At 46.8% G+C, this 18,137-nt stretch overlaps 2 protein-coding genes across 7 annotated transcripts; one reads left to right on the plus strand and one right to left on the minus strand.

The window, feature by feature from the left end:
- Positions 1-72: 72 nt before the first annotated feature.
- On the plus strand, positions 73-15,059 carry LOC101061968 (serine/threonine-protein kinase D3). Of its 4 annotated transcripts, none has more exons than XM_029849573.1 (19): positions 73-457; positions 1,731-2,286; positions 6,027-6,165; positions 7,176-7,307; positions 7,413-7,588; positions 9,569-9,758; positions 9,876-9,953; positions 10,110-10,281; positions 10,406-10,529; positions 10,681-10,758; positions 11,569-11,842; positions 12,851-12,897; positions 12,986-13,058; positions 13,166-13,272; positions 13,344-13,505; positions 13,633-13,731; positions 13,804-14,071; positions 14,166-14,251; positions 14,321-14,494. In XM_029849573.1, the coding sequence occupies exons 2-19, from the start codon at positions 1,996-1,998 to the stop codon at positions 14,492-14,494; spliced, it is 2,670 nt and encodes an 889-aa protein (XP_029705433.1). In that variant the 5' UTR covers positions 73-457; positions 1,731-1,995. The 4 variants fall into 4 exon arrangements, with proteins under 4 accessions (XP_029705433.1, XP_011610108.2, XP_011610107.2 ...); XM_011611806.2 differs by having other exon boundaries at positions 73-347; XM_011611805.2 differs by having other exon boundaries at positions 75-433; positions 14,321-15,059.
- ndufaf7 (NADH:ubiquinone oxidoreductase complex assembly factor 7) lies at positions 15,048-18,074 on the minus strand. Of its 3 annotated transcripts, XM_011611807.2 has the most exons (11): positions 17,848-18,074; positions 17,654-17,764; positions 17,350-17,510; positions 17,048-17,128; positions 16,832-16,942; positions 16,318-16,531; positions 16,193-16,251; positions 16,007-16,120; positions 15,785-15,928; positions 15,491-15,664; positions 15,048-15,397 (listed from the first exon to the last, which is right to left on the minus strand). In XM_011611807.2, exons 2-11 carry the CDS (start codon positions 17,724-17,726, stop codon positions 15,176-15,178), a joined length of 1,353 nt encoding a protein of 450 aa, XP_011610109.1. In that variant the 5' UTR covers positions 17,727-17,764; positions 17,848-18,074; the 3' UTR covers positions 15,048-15,175. The 3 variants fall into 3 exon arrangements, with proteins under 3 accessions (XP_011610109.1, XP_003971481.1, XP_029705448.1); XM_003971432.3 differs by having other exon boundaries at positions 17,654-18,074; XM_029849588.1 differs by having other exon boundaries at positions 17,350-17,473; positions 17,654-18,072.
- Positions 18,075-18,137: the final 63 nt, after the last annotated feature.

Below are 18,137 nucleotides of genomic sequence, written 5' to 3' on the forward strand. Positions count from 1 at the left end.
GGACGATCGCATGACAAATCAACTAGACACTGAACGGGCGTCTAGGCGGGGGCCATTCGTTACCAAATTTAGTTCCGTAACATCCGTGTGCGGCGTGGTTAGAAGATTCTGAGCGGTTCTTATTGGCCGGTGTCTCACAATCAGGCCAGAGTGAGACCTCCTCGCGTTGCACCGCCTCCCCGAGCGCGTGCGCCAGCTCGCCGCTGTGCACAGACTCGCGCGGAGCTCGAGCTTTCCGTCTCGTCCGCGGTTCTCCGGAGAAGTTTGGAGGAAAAGTCCGGATCTTCCCGCTGCCGAGTGTCTCTTCTCCGGGCTGAACGACCGCGGGCGACCGTGGCTGCTCTCCGGTAACCGGACCCGCCGCGGGCCGCTGAATTTAAAGCACATTTTCCTCCGTGGAAGCGGGAAACAGCGGAGTTCACCTGTGAATGAGGTGAAGTTGGCGCTGCTGCTCCAAGTTGGTCTTTTCTCATTAAAGCAGTTAAAATAATGTGGCGTTCTAGTGTTTTAATGTCATTAACGGCACCGTCTGTGTCAAAGAGAACGAGACTAATTTTGGTTTAATGGCTTAATTACATGTAGATATGTTTATGTGTTGCTAACTGGTTTATTACATGTTAAGATATGTAGTTACATTATCGAGTTACAGTCAAATTAAATCTACACTTAAAATGTATGTGTGTGTGTAAAAACAGTCAATGTTCTCTCAGCCATGATTTAATCAAATATATTGGATGAAGGGAAATAGCAAAGAGTTTAAAGTAAACGACAGCATAATTATCTGTAATTGTGCTCTGTTCTATTAATAAATTAACACATCTGTGGAGAAACCATGAAAAAACACCGGTTTTCCAAGAGGCAACATGAAGTTGCAACAGTTACTAATCTGCTTTATGTTTTTGGACCGGGGCGACTAAAGAGAAAAAGAGTCTCAGGAACAGTTCAGTATTTTACAACTGAAACTTTGTTTCTGTTCTCTAATAAAGTTAGTGAAGTTTTGTAACCCCTTGTGTTTTTAGAAAGTGGCACAATATTGTAGAATTGTTACTAAATTCTAGTTATGTCTAAAAGAATTACAACAGTTCCTATGATAACCGCAATAATATTTTGCATTTTAGAATATTTTTTTGCAGCTTAAGTGGTGTCTTACATCAAAAACAAGGTTTAATAGGGACAACATACTTTCTGAGAAAGCCCTTTTAAAGTTGTTGTAAATAAAAAAGGAGCATATAAGTTGAAACTGTATGACTTGTTGACTTGATGTTGTTGAAGATTCTTTCTGTATGTTTCTCCTCAGATGTGACAGGTGATGTAGGCCTGTTTAAAAAGGTTTTAGCAGGTTACTCTGATTTGTCCCTGGGGTAGAGTTCTGAAATCTAAACAAAATCGGGGTTATGAAACTCTGATTTTGTTTATATTTCTGCCTACGTTACAGTAGAATGTCAGTTACCACAGACGTTTTCTCGTTCCCATTTGAATCATCTTAAATTATCCAAGAGCCCGAAGGCAACATGAAGTTGCAACAGTTATAATCTGCTTTATGTTTTTGGACCGGGGCAACTAGTTCCAGGATGTTTCCACATGTGAGCAACATAGAACCATAAAGACGGTGTTTCTGTGCCAGGAAGCAGCTTTAGGGCTCATATTGCTGAGTGGCTGGAAAAAGAAGTCCTTTAAGTATATTACTGATAAAAAATATTGTTAAGATGCTTTTCTTTCATTGTCAACAGGTGCAGCTGGTGAAAACAGTCCAACCACAGAGCTGCAGAGCTTCTCAGAGGGTTTCTCTGGAAAATCCAGGCCTGAAGTCAAGCTTTTATTTCAGAAATCTGGTCTGTTCTGGCCTGCGCCATACCTCAGTGAGGGGACACCTTTGTCCACGTTGAGACGGAGGGACACATCATGTTTGACTGACTGAACCTGAAGGCAGTTTTTTTTATGTCTTTTCCATTTGAAAGCTCTCTGCTGCCCGGACAACGTCAGAGATAGCAGCCAATGTCGGCCGACAGCAGCCCGCCGCCGGCGTCCCCACGCTCTTTCATTGCCCCCACTCATCACATGGCCCCTCCCACGCCGTCACCATCCCCCAGCCCGCCTGCCACTCTCTGCAGCCGGTTTTCTAATGGCAGCCAGACAGCCCCCAGCCGCACAAACTCACGGGGCTCCATTCATGGAGTCTCCTTTCTGCTCCAGATTGGACTCACCAGGGAGACGGTGACCCTTGACCCCTGTGACCAGTCACTGTCAGCTGTCAGAGAGCTGGTCTGCTCCATCGTGGATCAGAAGGTACCATCACACCACCGCGGATCCCATAAACAACAAATTTGTAATGTTAACTTTTAATGTAACTTTTCTGATATTATGAAATCCCAAAATCTTATTCAGAGAAAACCCATAAATGGATGTTTTCTCTTGCCTGTATATTGTTTCCTTCTTTACCTTAAGGCCTTCACACACTTTTTGCTTCTCTTTGCTGTTGTTTGTGAAACCCCTGGTTTACCTGCTGGACCAGCTTCAGTGTGTGGAGCCGTCTCCACAGATGCTCCTCCAGCTCCACGGGTGTGGTCTCATCCTTTTACTTGTGACATCTGGAGAAGGAAGCCGAGTCCTCCCCTCTAAAGGGAGGGTCACTTCCTGTCTGCCATGGCTGTGTCAGCACATTGAACTTCCCTCTGTAGGAGTGGGTTGTGTTAGAAGAGGTGATGTGGAACCTGGCTGACAGCTGAAGTCTGTAGGAAAGAATCTTCGGACATTTCCAGAGACGTTGGTGTGTTCGGCCCGGTCACCGTCACTTTTCCTCCTCAGCCCAGCTCTGCTCACTCCTGTTCCTTTTCACTGGCAGGAAGGTTTTTGGGGGAATTAACAGTGTTCTTCCTTGATGCTCCTCACTGAAAAAGCAGCTTTTGGAGTTTTGGTCCCACGTCATGTGAATGAATTCCATAAACTACCGAAAGCAAACTCCCTATTTTAAACCATTGGATTTGTGTCTCCATGAGTGAACGTTCTTCAGTAACTTAGGTCATCACTTGGTTTATCTTGAGCAGGAATAGAAACATTGTGAGCTAAACTTCAGTTCTTCTGGACAGGAAGTGTTTGTGTAATAGTTGTGTAAAAATAGATTTATTTTGCCAGGAAACACCAAAGGTTTTTATCAGAACTGTGGGGGTAATCGGTCAGCTGACCCACAGCCAGTACATGTAAACAGGTAAATCAGAGGAAACAGGTCGTTAAGATCAACACGAAGGTCATCCAATATTAAAGCTCAGAGAAAAGTCAAGCATCAAAACAGGAACAAATACTGGCCCACAATCATCTTGCTGGTGTCGCTGTGATGGGGCATCAGGAGAAGGACACTGTGAGCTGCACAGATGTGGAACTCTTCTGCTGTGGAGGTGCAGCACAGCTTCCCTGTCTAGCACCTGTCTTCTTCAGCCTTTGGCTGCTGCTAGAATCTGTGATAATCTGCCTTTTTGAGAGTGGCAGCTCGTTTCTCCCCTCCAGTGTTCTGAGTTTACGGCCATTAGGCTTCAACTCATTTCCTCTCTCAGCTTTTAGCGAAGGCAGCTTAAATGTTCCGGCTCCATGGGCAGAGTCATCAGACGGCTTTCCAGTTGATTCTTGATGCTGAAGCACAGCTGCTGTCTGAACCTGGGTAGATATGCTGCTCTCATTTAGCCTAGTCGGTCAGCTTGTCCCACACGTGACTTCACAACTGTCTCTGGTGTTACAATGGACTCAAAAACCATCTGGATTCTGGCTTCTCCTCTGTTGTTTCTTCATACTTCAGCTCCCGATCCCTCACCCTGTAAATCTACAGCAGGTTAGCTCCCTCAGGAGGATCCCATCATTCAGCCAAGTGGGATGTTTGATGCTCATTAGCCTCATCACTTGGGGATGTTTCTGGCTGCAATCAGTCAGTAAAACCATCAACAACATCAATGGAGCATCTTTAAGAGTCTTTGATCCTTGTTATTGGCTCTTGCTTCCAGCTGTTGGTTTAGAAGCTAGCAGTGGCTCCCGGAATTCCTTCAAAAGACATCTGGTCTAGAGCTGGAGCCACTCACTCCCTCAGCCTAGTTGAACTGGTCCTAGTGGGATCTCATGGACGTCATACACATCAGTTACACAGAACAGCTAATGCGCAGGTGGAGCTGTGCAGTATTATTTTGGAACAGTTATTATACCTCAGTGTTTCCTGCAACACTGAGGTCACTTCATTACACACACACACACGCACACTGAAGAGGAAGTGATCACAGTGACGTGCGTGGGTGTGTGTGTTATCCTTTGGAATTAGATCATCTTCTATTTCTTCTTTCTGGTTTGAGCCACTCTGGTTAACTGGTGAAATTACTGATTGACATTCAGTGCCGTGTTTTGACTCTGATCAGATCCCATTTGTGGTCCCAGCCTCAGAGTTGTGTTTGTTCACATTCTTTAGAATTTCAACTCTTAATTTGGTGACCTTTGACCCGCCAGGGGCCACGCTGCTCTTCACCTTCATCAGGTCCACGTGTGAGCCTCAGCTAACTGCACATATCACTACTCCTGAGATCATCTTCCTCACAGAGAAGCAAGCTTTTAGAAATGTAGTGGATCAATAAATGATATTTGTCAATTGTCATCCCTCCATCCTGGTAGCAGATTTTTCTTTGGCCTTCTGAAATGTCTTGATGTTAACGATGATTGGACTCCAGGAACTCTCATAGCAGGTGTCAGCAGCACAAATTTAGATGTGCTGGATGTTCCTCCAGGTCATGTATGGGGGGGGTCAAAGGTCACAGCAGAGCCTGGAGTTTTTGACCCAGCTCCACCACAGCGTCCCCATGAAATGTGAGGATGTTGGAGAATGCGGAAAGGATTTTTGCGTGTATGCCTCCCTCTGTCTGTGTGTGCATGCACGCGTGCATGTGTGTTAGGTTGAGCCTGGTTAATGGAGGATTAACCATCAAGAGCGGATCACTGTGTATTAAACACGCTCCTGTCCATTAAGAGAATATTAAGAGCGCATCTCTGCTCACCTCCCAGAAGCCGTCAGCTGACAACTAAGGCTGACGTGATTGGATGCAGCCCAGATTGGTTGTCATGGCAGCAAAAGAGAAGTGATTTTATTTCTGGTGTGTGCAGACGCCCTCCTCAGAGCTGCGGCAGGCTGAAAGGCCCCAAGCTTCCTAAGTGGTCTTTTTAAATGATTTTATTCTAAAATTGTTTGACGTAGGTGTCGTCAAAGGATTGGGTTGAGGCTGTAGAGCAGGGGTCATTCACCAGAGAGCGGAATGACATAAGCACGGAAATAAACCCAACAATGAGCAAAAAGATGCACTAATTTAGCACAAACGATGCTAAGTGATATTAAACAACTACAAAAGATGTAAAGTCAAATTAAACGTGAGCTTGGACTGTTCCCAGCTACTGGGAATGATGGGCGTATTGGTGTTACTAGAAGAGGAAATATACACTTTATTTCCCATATAGTTTACCTGTTGTCGACTGTAGTATCACCCTGAATTGTGTGTGTGTGTGTGTGTGTGTGTGTGTGTGTGTGTGTGTAAAGTTGAGTGTCTGGTTTCCTGCTGTGAACATGCTCTGCAGGATCCACGCTGCATTCGACCTGCCTGCTGCTAACATCCTGCTAATGCTCCGAGCTACTCGGAACAGGAAGCTGCATCACCTGCTTCACCAGCACAGCACAACCTGTAACGGTTGCTGAAGGAGTTTAAACATTTCATCTTTTTATTTTTCTGACAAAAGGATCATTTAAAGACAGAATTTCAAACAGCTCTCACACAAGAACAATATTTGACCTTTTTTGCTAGATTTGTGTCTCTGTTTAAGTTTGACATTTTTGAATGCTGAAACACAAAAAGAGCATGAAAACATCGTCAGTGCTTCCTGTAAAAACATTCTATTTAAAACACGTGAAGACGGGTTTCAAACTTCTCTCATCACTGTTTAATTGAATCCACATTTTACAGTTAATTGTGGAACCTCTTCAAAATGACCCACTGCCTTCTTTTCCTCTTCAGTTCCCTGAATGTGGATTTTTTGGGATGTATGAGAAGATTCTGCTGTTCCGCCACAACCTGAACTCAGAGAACATCCTGCAGCGTCTGACTTCCACTGAGGAGATCCAGGAAGGTGATCTGGTGGAGGTGGTGCTTTCTGGTACGCAACTGTTGTTCACTTATATTTGTTTATTTTGCCATTGAGCAGTCTTATTCTCTTAGAATGATAACAAATGATTAAACACAAGTGTAGAATCATAAAAAGCCTTCATTGTTTTAATAACACATAGCTTTTATCACTTTTAAACAGGTGTGTCCTGATGTAACGGTCTGATTTGTGCATGCTTCACACATGTTTTGTTCCCATTGTTTTGTTTTCCCTTTCCTACCGCGGAGGTTAGAGTTCCTCCGTACTGATGTCACCTGGGTCGTGCTGTGGCTGAACTCTCATTGCTGTTATTGTGTGTAGGATCTTTATTTCCTGTGAGGAGTTTGGGTACAAAGACACACTCATATTCAGAGAGTCTGTAGCAGAGCAGCAGCAGCGTAATAAATGTGAGGAGCAACAGAAACCCACGACCACTTCCTCCTCCTCCTGCTTCTGCTGCAAACTTTGCACAGCTTGCTCGCTTCTCTGTTATTATTTTATCAGATAGAAGGAAGAAAGAAGCAAAAATTTGTCATTACAGCCACGTGGTAAGCAGTTCAGGTGAAGTGGTTGTGTGGCGGCTTACAGCAAAACCACGGGCCGTCCAAACCAAAGCCAGTGTTGGCCTCGTGTGGTTTCAGAAATAAAATGTCCTTTTTTTAGACCCAGAGAAGTTTCACTTGTGTTGAATGAATGTTTCATAGATTATAAACGGAAGCAAGAGTCACTTTTATTTTTAAAAGGTCACTTCAAGTGACCAAGTCATTCTGTGGAATTGTGGTTCAAACCCTATCAATCAATCAATCAATCTTTATTTATATAGCGTCTGTTACAATCAAAATTGTTTCTAGACCCTTTCCAGAATCCCAGGGCCTGACCCCAACAAGCAACAGTGGCAAGGAAAAGCTCCCCTTTAACAGGAAGAAACCTTGAGCAGGACCAGGCTCGTGTAGGGGGAAGATCAGTGGTGTTGATCAATGATGCTCGGGTGTTTAAATGCTCTCTCTTTCTGCTCATTCCAGCTTTGGCTACAGCTGAAGACTTTCAGATCCGACCTCACATGCTATATGTGCACTCCTACAAGGCTCCGGCCTTCTGTGATGAGTGTGGGGAGATGCTGTGGGGGCTGGTCAGACAGGGCCTCAAGTGCGAAGGTAGGAACTCAGACATTTTTCCTGCTGAAGATCACAGCAGGTGTGGGCATCAGCTTAAAACAAAACTGCAGGATCTAACTTCTGACAGAGTTTCCTGTCCTGTAGGATGTGGACTGAACTACCACAAACGCTGTGCTTTCAAGATCCCCAACAACTGCAGCGGTGCCAGGAAGAGAAGGCTGTCTAACATCTCTCTGCCAGGTGCCATCTTGTCTGTGGCTCGTCCTCCATCCACAGAGTTCAGCCCCACACCTCAGGAGGAGGTACTGTTGTGGTTTCAGGTTAATCTCTTTATAATCTGACCAGAAACATGCTATTGTGGACCTTTGTGGTCTGCAGCAGAGTGGTGTTTAGACCAGCTGCTGTTGAGCTCTGTGGCTGCCTGTAGGTGTAATCGTGCCTGCCCGTCTCCCCAACGCCACCAAAAAAGCACTGGTTTAACTGGTTCACCAGTGAGATGAGATCAGAATTACAGTTTAAATAACTGAAAAGATCTTCACAATGACTCTGCTGGTGGAAGTTTGCCTGTCTGGAGAGAAACAGGCTGTTGTCACGTCAAATGAAACAACAGTGAAATGCAGGATCTGAGCTTAACATTAGCATGGTGTTGGCTGGACCAGTCGGTTCCCAGTGTCTCTGACACGCTCTGCTGCCTTCAGGCGAACCACTGGATTTTCCATCGCATGCAAACAAGCGCACAAATGAGTCACAGCCGCTGCTTCATGCTAACTGGAACAGACAAACTTTTATCAGCTTTGTCAGGCGGTGCATACACACGTACACACACACGCAGCAGGATTTTGTGTTTGTAGTAGTAAAAAGTGCCGACTGTTTCCCAGTAGGTGTGTTATTCCTCATCAGTAAGGAAATGATTTGTCCCCGGTAAAGCAGCAAACCAGAGTTAAGGACTTTATACATCGAGACCGTGGCCTCATCAGTTCAGCTTCATTCCCCTCAAATAAACCGAGACCCTCAACAGGTTTCCAGCTCAGCCCCATCCCGATCAGTTTCCACAAACATCATTTCATAAACATCTCAACAGAGGGCTGCAGTGAGGAGTTAGGACGTCCTCAAGAGAAGGGTCCACGTCTAGGACAGAAAACAGAGGAGGAACTGTCACATCGAACAGAACTCTTTCAGTAGAGTCCATTTTAACCGTCAAAAGCTTTTTTAAATAAAGAGGCTCGACAGATGATGAACACCATCCTTCTGTCCAGACATTTTCTGTCTCTGCAGTGGGAGGCTACTGGACTTCAAAGTCAGTTTGTTCTTTACTTAAAAAGGTATTTAGACACACGTTTACTCACATCAGAACCGAACCGCAAGTCACAAGGTAGAACTTCCGAGGAAAGGTTGTGTACAAAGTGTTGTGTACAAATTCAGGCTCATTGTGTCACATGCTTCCTGCCTCCAGTCCATTCTGTGCACACTGCACAAGGAGAGGCATTGTTTGAGCATAGAAAAGATTTCATCACTGCTCCACTTGCACCATGAGGGAACAGTTTTGTAAATGTGTTGTTTTAGCTCAGCGGTGTCCAAACTTTTTGCAAAGAGGCCAGATTTGATAACGTGAAGATGCCCGGGGGCCAGTAGATCCTTCTGATGTTTTTTTAACCAGAAAAGTTACATGCAAATGTACACTATTATAAAACAATTTTCATTGTCACAATTCTCTTTATTTTTCAAATGGCAGTGTAACCAAATATAAGCCACTCAGGCAGACGTGAACAACTCTAAAAACACAATTCTGCCTTTAATTCATAGAGTCAGATAACATTGAACACTGAACTGTATGGAATACCTTAAATTTCCATGAGTTTGATAAATGTAATGCAAAGTTGTCTGTTATCATTCAAGTTTAAAACAAGTACATTTTGCTCTTGTCTTTTACAAGATCTACAAGAAAGGAGGAATTACATTTTAGTGATTTATTTATTCTGTTAGTGCCAGCGGGCCATAAATAATACATTGTAAGACTGAAGTTGCGGGCCGTATGAAATCTCACGGTCCGCGGGCCGGACTTTGGACATGCCTGTATTAGCTGAACCTCTGGGACACTGACACTAGCTTAATTTCCCTTTAGTTCCTTTACAATCAGGGTGGAAACATGTCTTGAATTAAGGATATAAGACATTGTTCCACAGCTGTAAGTGTGTAATGAATGTCCCAACCTTTAGTTGTCTGAATATTGTCTGTTCAGTTCCTTGGACCAGTTCTGGTCCTTGTTCTAACCCTCTGAATAACCCTCTCTTTTATCCCAGCGCCCCCTCCTGGCGACTGGGAAGCATAACTCTCTGCTGAGTGGTCGTCCCATCTGGATGGAGAAGATGGTCCTGGGTCGAGTCAAAGTTCCTCACACCTTTTCCATCCACACTTATACTCGTCCCACCATCTGCCAGTACTGCAAGCGCCTGCTGAAGGGTCTCTTCCGCCAGGGGATGCAATGCAAAGGTTATTTCACCTTTAATCGTTGGATTTTTGCCTTCAACAGGATATCTAGGTCTAAAATGGATGAATACCTCTACTGCTGTCCTTTCCTCCTCAACACTCAGCATGTCTCCTCTTTAGATTGTAAATTCAACTGTCATAAGAGATGCGCAGCCAAAGTCCCGCGAGAGTGTCTCGGTGAGGTCGACTTTAACGGAGGTGAGCCGCGTTTACATTGAGCAACAAATGAAATGCACGGAGTTGCTTCTGTTGCTGTGGGTGCGTCATTGTTTGATGACGGCGGGCGCAACAGGAGACAGCAAAACGCATGTTTTGAGTCTTCCTGAAGCAGAAATCATATCACCATTTGTCCAGACCCAACGAGCCCCAGTCCAGACTCAGAGGCCACGATGGAGGTCGACATCAGTGATGGTAACAGTGATGGCGGTCACAGCATGGAGGACCAGGATGAGCTTCCCACCCCTGATGACATCGAAGGCCCCTGTACAGACGGCGAGAAGGATGAAGAGACTCTCAGAGCCATCAGGTGACCTACAGGGGGGTTAGGGTGACTTTACAGCTGGGATTGATCCATTCAGGATAGCTGATGACTGTTTTACATGACTGTAAAGCATATTACACCTGCTAAAATGTGTTTGTGTGGTGTTCAGCCCATCCACCAGCAGTAACATCCCCCTGATGCGTGTTGTTCAGTCCATCAAGCACACCAAGAGGAAAAGCTCCACAGTGGTGAAGGAGGGGTGGATGGTGCATTACACCAACTGTGACAACCTGGTGAGAGAAAAGACATCACACTGATAACATCTGCAGTGCTGCCCGACCTTCTCCGCAGCAATCTGAACAAAAACAACGGAAATAATATGTTATGTCATATACCTCCATTTCCCCAGTTATTTACCATTTACCTATGTTGTCTGTTTGTCAGAGGAAGAGACATTTCTGGAGGCTGGACACCAAGAGTCTGACTCTGTTTCAGAATGAAAGTGGAGCCAAGTTTTACAAGGTAAGAGAGCTGCCATGTCCAGCTCTGGTTTCAGCTGCTGGGCCAAACAAAGCAGCAACAGGCTGGAGGGGGACAGAGACTGGAGGGGGACAGAGACTGGAGGGGGACTGAGACTGGAGGGGGACAGAGACTGGAGGGGGACTGGGGACACTCAAGACTGACCCAGTGAAAACAGAACTTTGTACATGCATTAAGAAAACCTCACATAAGTGCAGTGACATAAATATTTATTTGTCAGACGTTCACTGGTGTTCTGGGTCCTAGTTAAACCACAACAGCAGAATGACTGAGTCATTGTCTTCTGTGTCAATGACAACAGGTGGAGCTTCTTGATGTTTCCATCCAGTTACCAACGAAACATTAGAATCATTGATGGAGCTTCCTGTCTGCACTCTTATAGAGGATAAAGTAGTTTCCACCTGCCAGTGGTGGACACTCAGAGTCTCATTGATCTTGATTTTCTGAGGAAAAGCTTTTCTCCCTGTAAAAGCTCAGACAAGAGGCTGCACCTCTTCCTCTTCTTGCCCATCGACCTTCACCGCAGAGATCCTTTGAAGCCTGAGCAGGACGAGGAAGGAGGCTGAGCCAGACAGAGGGTCGGTTCTGGGACCCCAGGGGGCCCTCCTACCTTTTCTCTGGCTCTTTGTCCATAAGGGGCCACGACAACGTCCTGCCCTTTAAGCAAAGTTGATGATGGATAGATGATGGGTGGATGGGAGTGTAATTGTTCCAGCCGAGGGTGTTCTGAGCAAATTGTTCAGAAGAACTGACCCCCCCCAGTTCTTCAGCTTCTTCCATTTGTCCCTGCAGGAGATCCCACTGTCTGAGATCCTTCAGGTGGAGCCGGCACAAGACTTCAGTCATCTCCCTCAGGGCAGTCACCCGCACTGCTTTGAAGTGATCACTGCCATCATGGTGTACTACGTTGGGGAGGATCATGGAAGCCTGCACAATCCTGTCCTGGTGGCGTCTGGCATCGGGAGGGACGTGGGCCACAGCTGGGAGTGGTCCATTCGACAGGCAATGATGCCCGTCACACCCAAAACCAGCATTGGCCCCGGGCTGAGCCACGGGAAGGGCCCCAGTGAGTAGCCAATGATTTCTACCCATTTCACACACACACACACACACAGACTCACTCACTCACACACACGCAGCCTGCTGACATTTTAACATGATTGAAGGATTTCTGTGGATTTTCTGGCCGACTCATCTGGGGTCAGAATGCTTTTTAGTTTCATCTAAAAGCAGCATTAGCTCAACTTAGCTCAGCAGGAAGGACAGGTTGGCTTTTTATTATTGTGTATTATTAGAAAGTATTTGTACTTTAGCAGAAACAGGCTGCTTTGTTTTTATCCATGTAGTAATTAATGCTGCTCTAAAAATAGATGTTTGCAATACAATCCATCAACGTGCTCCAATGATTTAATGGACAGATGATGTAACCAGACCTGGGTCACCCTCATCACCATAACAACAGGAGGCCGACGGGCAACCTTTGACTCTGATAATGCTCACTGTAAAGAAAACAATAAATAAATGTACATAAAGTCGTTTTGAAAAAAAACAAAACATGCCACACAGTTGATAAGATACATAAACTCCACCAGTATCAGCAGCTTCACCTGTGCAGGTAAATATTCCACATCCACAAAATCCTTCAGAAACGTCCTGAAATGTCGGTGCGGTCAGTGATGGACCAGCGCCCCCTGCTGGCTGGCTGTAGAGCTCATTCAGGCCAGTCAGTAACTGTTGTCTGTTTGGAGCTGATCAGACGTGATCAGTATGGCTCTTTGAAGCTGTTGGGACGGCACATATGAAGGTTTAAATGTTCCAGCTGCAGCTTCTGTTTGTGTTACATAAAGTGTCCTGATGGTGACCCAGATGTCAGCAGGCCGACTGGCATTGATCCCACCAGAGAGCTCAGATCAATACTGGCTCATGAATGGAAACTCCCCCACAACCTGTTAGCTTCTACGAGCTTCCTCCTGTGTTGGAGAACCAGAGACTCAGCTGAACTCAGAGAGTTGCTGGTCAGGGGGACAAGAACCTGCTGCTGTTTCAGAGAAGCTCTCTTCTTTTGTCTCCTCAGAGGAACTCAGCATATCGGTGTCAAACTGCCAGATACGGGAACCCGTGGTGAGTTGTCGCTCCTGGAGATGGTCTCAGGCTTAAAGGTGGACTTATTTCTGTTTCCACTCAAACGTTTGTGCTCTTTGTTGTTCAGGATATCAGCTCAGTGTATCAGATCTTTGCTGACGACGTCCTCGGCTCCGGACAGTTTGGGATCGTCTATGGAGGTCAGTCACGTGACCACAGGAGCCACCAAGGCCTGGTGCACAACCACAATGAAGAATTAAGCCGTTTCCACTTAACCCTGCAATAACCACGACTGTACTGACTGCAGGTAAACACAGGAAGAGCGGCAGAGACGTGGCCATAAAGATCATCGATAAGATGAGGTTCCCTACCAAGCAGGAGAGCCAGCTGAGGAACGAGGTGGCCATCCTGCAGGTGCAACTCCCAGCAGCTCAGTGTCACACCCACCCTGACTCAAATCCTGAAGTGCAGCGTGTTCCTCACAGAACCTTCACCACCCGGGGATCGTCAACCTGGAGGGCATGTTCGAGACGCCCGAGCGGGTCTTTGTGGTCATGGAGAAGCTGCATGGAGACATGTTGGACATGATCCTGTCCAGTGAGAGACACCGGCTGCCTGAACGCCTCACCAAGTTCCTGGGAACACAGGTCAGCTCCAGCATAGTCAGAACCAATGTGTGTTCCGCTAGAACCACTAGTGTGGTTCTGCAGTCTAGAACCTCCACATGGTCTGTCTTCTGAGACATGGCTGTTCTACATGAACTCCTCTCTTTAGATCTTGGTGGCTCTTCGACATCTACACTTCAAGAACATCGTCCACTGTGATTTGAAGCCAGAGAATGTTCTCTTGGCCTCTGCAGAACCCTTCCCTCAGGTCAGAACCTCTTCTTGGAGACACCAGCGTCTTCCTGTTGTGTCGTTGTTATTCTGAGATTCTCTCTCCCAGGTGAAGCTCTGCGACTTTGGCTTTGCCCGCATCATCGGGGAGAAGTCGTTCCGTCGCTCTGTGGTTGGAACGCCGGCGTATCTGCCACCAGAGGTTTTTCGGAGTAAAGGCTACAACCGCTCCTTGGACATGTGGTCGGTGGGTGTCATCATCTACGTCAGCCTGAGCGGAACCTTCCCCTTTAACGAGGACGAAGAAATTAGTGACCAGATCCAGAATGCTGCATTCATGTACCCGCCCAATCCCTGGAAGGAGGTTTCTCAGGAGGGTGAGATACACACACACTCACACACACACACACACACACATTACAGGTGCATGCTTGCGTTTATGATGGACAGGTGATGTTCTCTTCCTCACAGCCACAGATCTGATCAATAACCTACTCCAGGTGAAGATGAGGAAGCGCTTCAGCGTGGACAAGTCTCTGAGTCACCCCTGGCTGCAGGTGATGCCTGTTTCACACCTTTTAATCCCGTGTGATTCCAGCTGATCCCCGAACCGATCGCTCTTACAGGACTACCAGACCTGGCTGGACCTCCGAGAGTTCGAGACCCGGCGAGGCGAGCGCTACATCACGCACGAGAGCGACGACGCTCGCTGGGAGGAGTACGCTGACGAGAGAGGCCTGCACTACCCCAAACACTTCATCACGTCCCCCAACCTGGACCACATGGAGGAGGACCCCTAGAGGCCAGTGAAGGGATCACCTCCCCTGCTGATTCTCCTCCTGAGCCACAGGCTGAAGCGCTCCGTCGCCATGGTGACGAGTCGGACCGAAAACAGTTTTTTTCTCCCTCATGAAGCCATAAACCTTCCGGATGTTTCCCAGAGTTCAGCATCAGGGGAACATCTGCAGAGGGGAAGCTGCTGATGGGCCAAGGAGGATTCCTGAGACACGTTCTGCTCCCACAGAACATTTTATCATGTTCTTATTATTTCTTAGAAGTCTGCACAGCCTAAAGGGGCCTAAATGGGCCTGAGGTTCTGACTGGAACTGGTTACATTTTCACAGTGTTGTGGTGTGAAAGGTTCTGGTTCAGAGGGTCGAATATTTCCATCCTGAGAATTCATCTTTAATTTTCGCAAGTACATTTTTTCTCATGTTGACTATTAAAGGTGGATATTTTTCACCAACTTTCGATTAATATCAGTCCTAACTTAAAAGGTGGAGAAACCCAAACAGGATTCCTTTCATGGATGATTCAGTAAACAGCGTTTGTTGTGAATAAACCACATCAAGATTTCTGAATAAATGTTTACTTCTTGTTGTTTTATTGATGCTTTTATGACATCACATTTTACAGCTGTGTGTAAATCAAACACTTTAATTTTACATTCAAAGTGGAGGTTCTGCTGGAGGCGGGTCGGGTCAGGAGTAACTGAGCTCGGTGAAGCCGGCCACAGGCAGCTGGGCCGGGCTCCTTTTCTCCAGCTTCAGGCCCGTCAGCACCTGCGGTTGGACCAGCCGGCCGTGGTGCAGCAGGCAAAAGAAGTTGAACCGCTCGCCCATTTGGGCCGGGTCGGTCAGCAGGGCGTAACTGTTGATCAACTGCTTCCTCGTGGAAGCGTCGGTGCAGTTCCTCAGCAGAACCTGCAGACAAGATCTGGGTCAAAGCCTTTAAGGCCGGGCCAGGCCTGAGCGCCGCACGTATGACGGCGAGCAGGTCGTGGTTACGACACTTGCCTGCATTCGGGCGTCGATGCCCATGTTCTTCAAGAACGCCCTCTGAGCGAGCGGCCCCATGCAGGCCACGCCTCCTCCAGCCATCCTGCGCAGGTATCTGAAATCCACGTCGGCAGTGAGGTCAGCTGATCCTGGGTCGGCGAGGACGTGGTGCTGCCGGTGACCTTTAAAACCCTGCAGACACACATGCGTGTGTGTTTCTCCCCTCAGACAAGGTTCATCTGTTAATACGTCTCAGGATTTCAGCTGCTTCTGACGTTACTGAAGGATTAATGACTGTAACAACCGTCTCACTCTCAGCGTGTCTGTCTTGGTTCCATCATGGCCGTAGTCTGCGATCAGCGCCGCCCCTCCGTGCTCTGCCACCCTCCTGGCCAGCTGCTGGACCAGGACGCCGCCCTCCGCACACACCTCCACGTGACTCCGCCTCTCATCTGCCTGTGGAAAACATCAGAACGGGTTAGTGAGACGCTTCTGCAACGTAAACACACGTCATATGACTGGGGGGGTGCTGACCTGTACCAGTGCGGAAGAGGCCAGCGTGGGCGACGGGGCCAGAACAAACCTCAGCTGCTCCGGCTTCTCCGGGTGGATGTCCACCAGCACCTCCCTCCAGCCCTTCTGAGTCCGCTGGCACAGACAGGAACCACTCAGGAAACCTTGGAAACCTTTCAAAGGTTCTTCAAAACTCACTAAGTTTACCTCAAACTTGTGGACGGGAAGAGCGTCAAAGAACTCGTGAGCCAGGAAGATGCTGAAACCTGCAGAGAGAGCCGAACCTGTAGGAACATCCTGACGGACCACCCGCAGAACCTCCCCTCTGGTACCTGCTGGAACGTCCTCCAGGCGGCGGTACCAGGACACAGGCAGGCCGGTGGCGGTCTCCCCGCTGCAGTAAACTGGTGTGTCAGTGTTGTCCACCTCATGGCTGCAGGTCCTGGTTAATTCCTGGGCCTGGATGCGACTCAGCACCGGACTGACCTCCACCAGGTGGAGGGAGACGGAGGCATCACCAATCACAGAGTGCAGCTGTGTGAAAACCTGCAGCACAAACAAGTTGTAGTCGTTTGTTTTAGGGTCTGTAGTCTCTGATAGGAGCGCCCCCTGCTGGAGAACAGTTGCCTCTGAAACCTTCTGACTACAGAGAAGATTAAACTAGTTTCACCTAAATGTTTTTATCCTTTTCTACTCAAAAGTTTTCCTCTGTGTAATTATCTTTTTGGGGTTTTTTTCTCCTCCAGATTATTTTAACAGAATTTATCATGTTCAAACTTTGAAGGCAGGTTCTTGCCTCCTAGAACATGTGTTTATTTTATACAGCACAAATGAGCTGCATCTTACTCTGAGGATGTCGGCGGCCAGCGATCCTTTTCCCGGTCCCAGCTCCACCAGCTGCAGCTGTTTGGGCCGACCGGCTCCGATCCACTCACTGATGATCCAAACGCCAATCAACTGACAAACAAAATAAATACTGAACATGTTGGTTTGAGGTCTGAACCTTGGCAGCTCAACCGCTGTTTTTAGTAGATTGAACAATAACTGAACAGATTAACTCACCTCTCCGAAAATCTGACTGATTTCAGGTGATGTGATGAAATCTCCATCAGGTCCCAGCATGTCGTTTCTGACATAATATCCCTGAGAGCAGACACACATCAAAAATGATGATTCACATAAACATAAAATCAAACATTTCAATAAAATGCAACGTTAACAAGACTCGCTCCGATGCAAAAATGTCTAAACAAGTTAAACTAATCAGTTAGGACTGTAACCAATGTTCTGCTGCCCCCAAGTGGCCAAAGGACAGTTTGACATTTGTCCACATGGAAAAGTCAAAGGATTAGTGAAGATCTCACCATCAGAGGGTTGGTCAGCACCTCTCTCATGTACTCTGCCACCGTAATGGGGCCAGTGGCTTGTATTTTGGAGGTCAGGTGTCGCAGCAGGGAGGATCTGGACCCCCTGCTCTCATCTGAGGAGCTGCAGAGAAGTTTGATGTGAGCTGTTCGCCATCGGACTGTGCGAACAGCCGCACAACGCGGATTATTATTGACAATTTTATACACCGTTTGCTAAGAAACATGCCGTCCAACTCAAGTTGATTTAACTGAAATAAAAATGCAACAGATATAAAATGGTCAATAGTTCAGCTGTTCTCACCTGCTGAAGCCGAGCCGACAGAATGAGTGAAGATTCTGTTGATAAGGTGTGTAGCTCTTAATCCAACCCTCATCGTGCTGTTAAACCAAACAACCTAACACTTGCCTGGTTCTTGGCACCATTAGTCGACAGAGTATGTGAAATTAAAAATTTAGCAGCGGGCAACTTTTATGACGAGTAAAAGTGAATCCTACCGAGGGTACCACGTTGTAAATTCCAAAGACGAACCGGAATACTGTCAAAAATGTTTTAATTTCTGATTTAAACAGATAGATACATGCTTGATGCTACTAATGTCTTTCAACGATTTGAAAGAGACTAGTACCTGCATCGTCCTCGTAAGAACACTGAATGCTAAAGCTAATGTTAAATTTGAGAGACCATTACAGTTACACTGATGACTTCCGGTTGCCCTGTCAGAATAAAGCCCTATTAAGGAGAGACGATGCCCCGACATTGCTTCTAAAAAAAAAAAAAGACTCAT

Source organism: Takifugu rubripes, chromosome 16 (assembly GCF_901000725.2).
Source record: "Takifugu rubripes chromosome 16, fTakRub1.2, whole genome shotgun sequence".
Lineage (NCBI taxonomy): Eukaryota > Metazoa > Chordata > Actinopteri > Tetraodontiformes > Tetraodontidae > Takifugu > Takifugu rubripes.

Bases quoted from the DNA above. Each gene is read 5' to 3' on its own strand.
- ndufaf7 (XM_011611807.2), bottom strand. From the start codon at position 17,726: ATGAGGGTTGGATTAAGAGCTACACACCTTATCAACAGAATCTTCACT. The intron at 17,129-17,349 runs GTGAGATCTTCA...GTCTGCTCTCAG, and splicing joins TGCTGACCAACCCTCTGATG to GGATATTATGTCAGAAACGA. The intron at 16,252-16,317 runs GTACCAGAGGGG...CTCTCTCTGCAG, and splicing joins CCTGGAGGACGTTCCAGCAG to GTTTCAGCATCTTCCTGGCT.
- LOC101061968 (XM_029849573.1), top strand. From the start codon at position 1,996: ATGTCGGCCGACAGCAGCCCGCCGCCGGCGTCCCCACGCTCTTTCATT. The intron at 14,072-14,165 runs GTGAGATACACA...TCTTCCTCACAG, and splicing joins GAAGGAGGTTTCTCAGGAGG to CCACAGATCTGATCAATAAC. The intron at 14,252-14,320 runs GTGATGCCTGTT...TCGCTCTTACAG, and splicing joins TGAGTCACCCCTGGCTGCAG to GACTACCAGACCTGGCTGGA.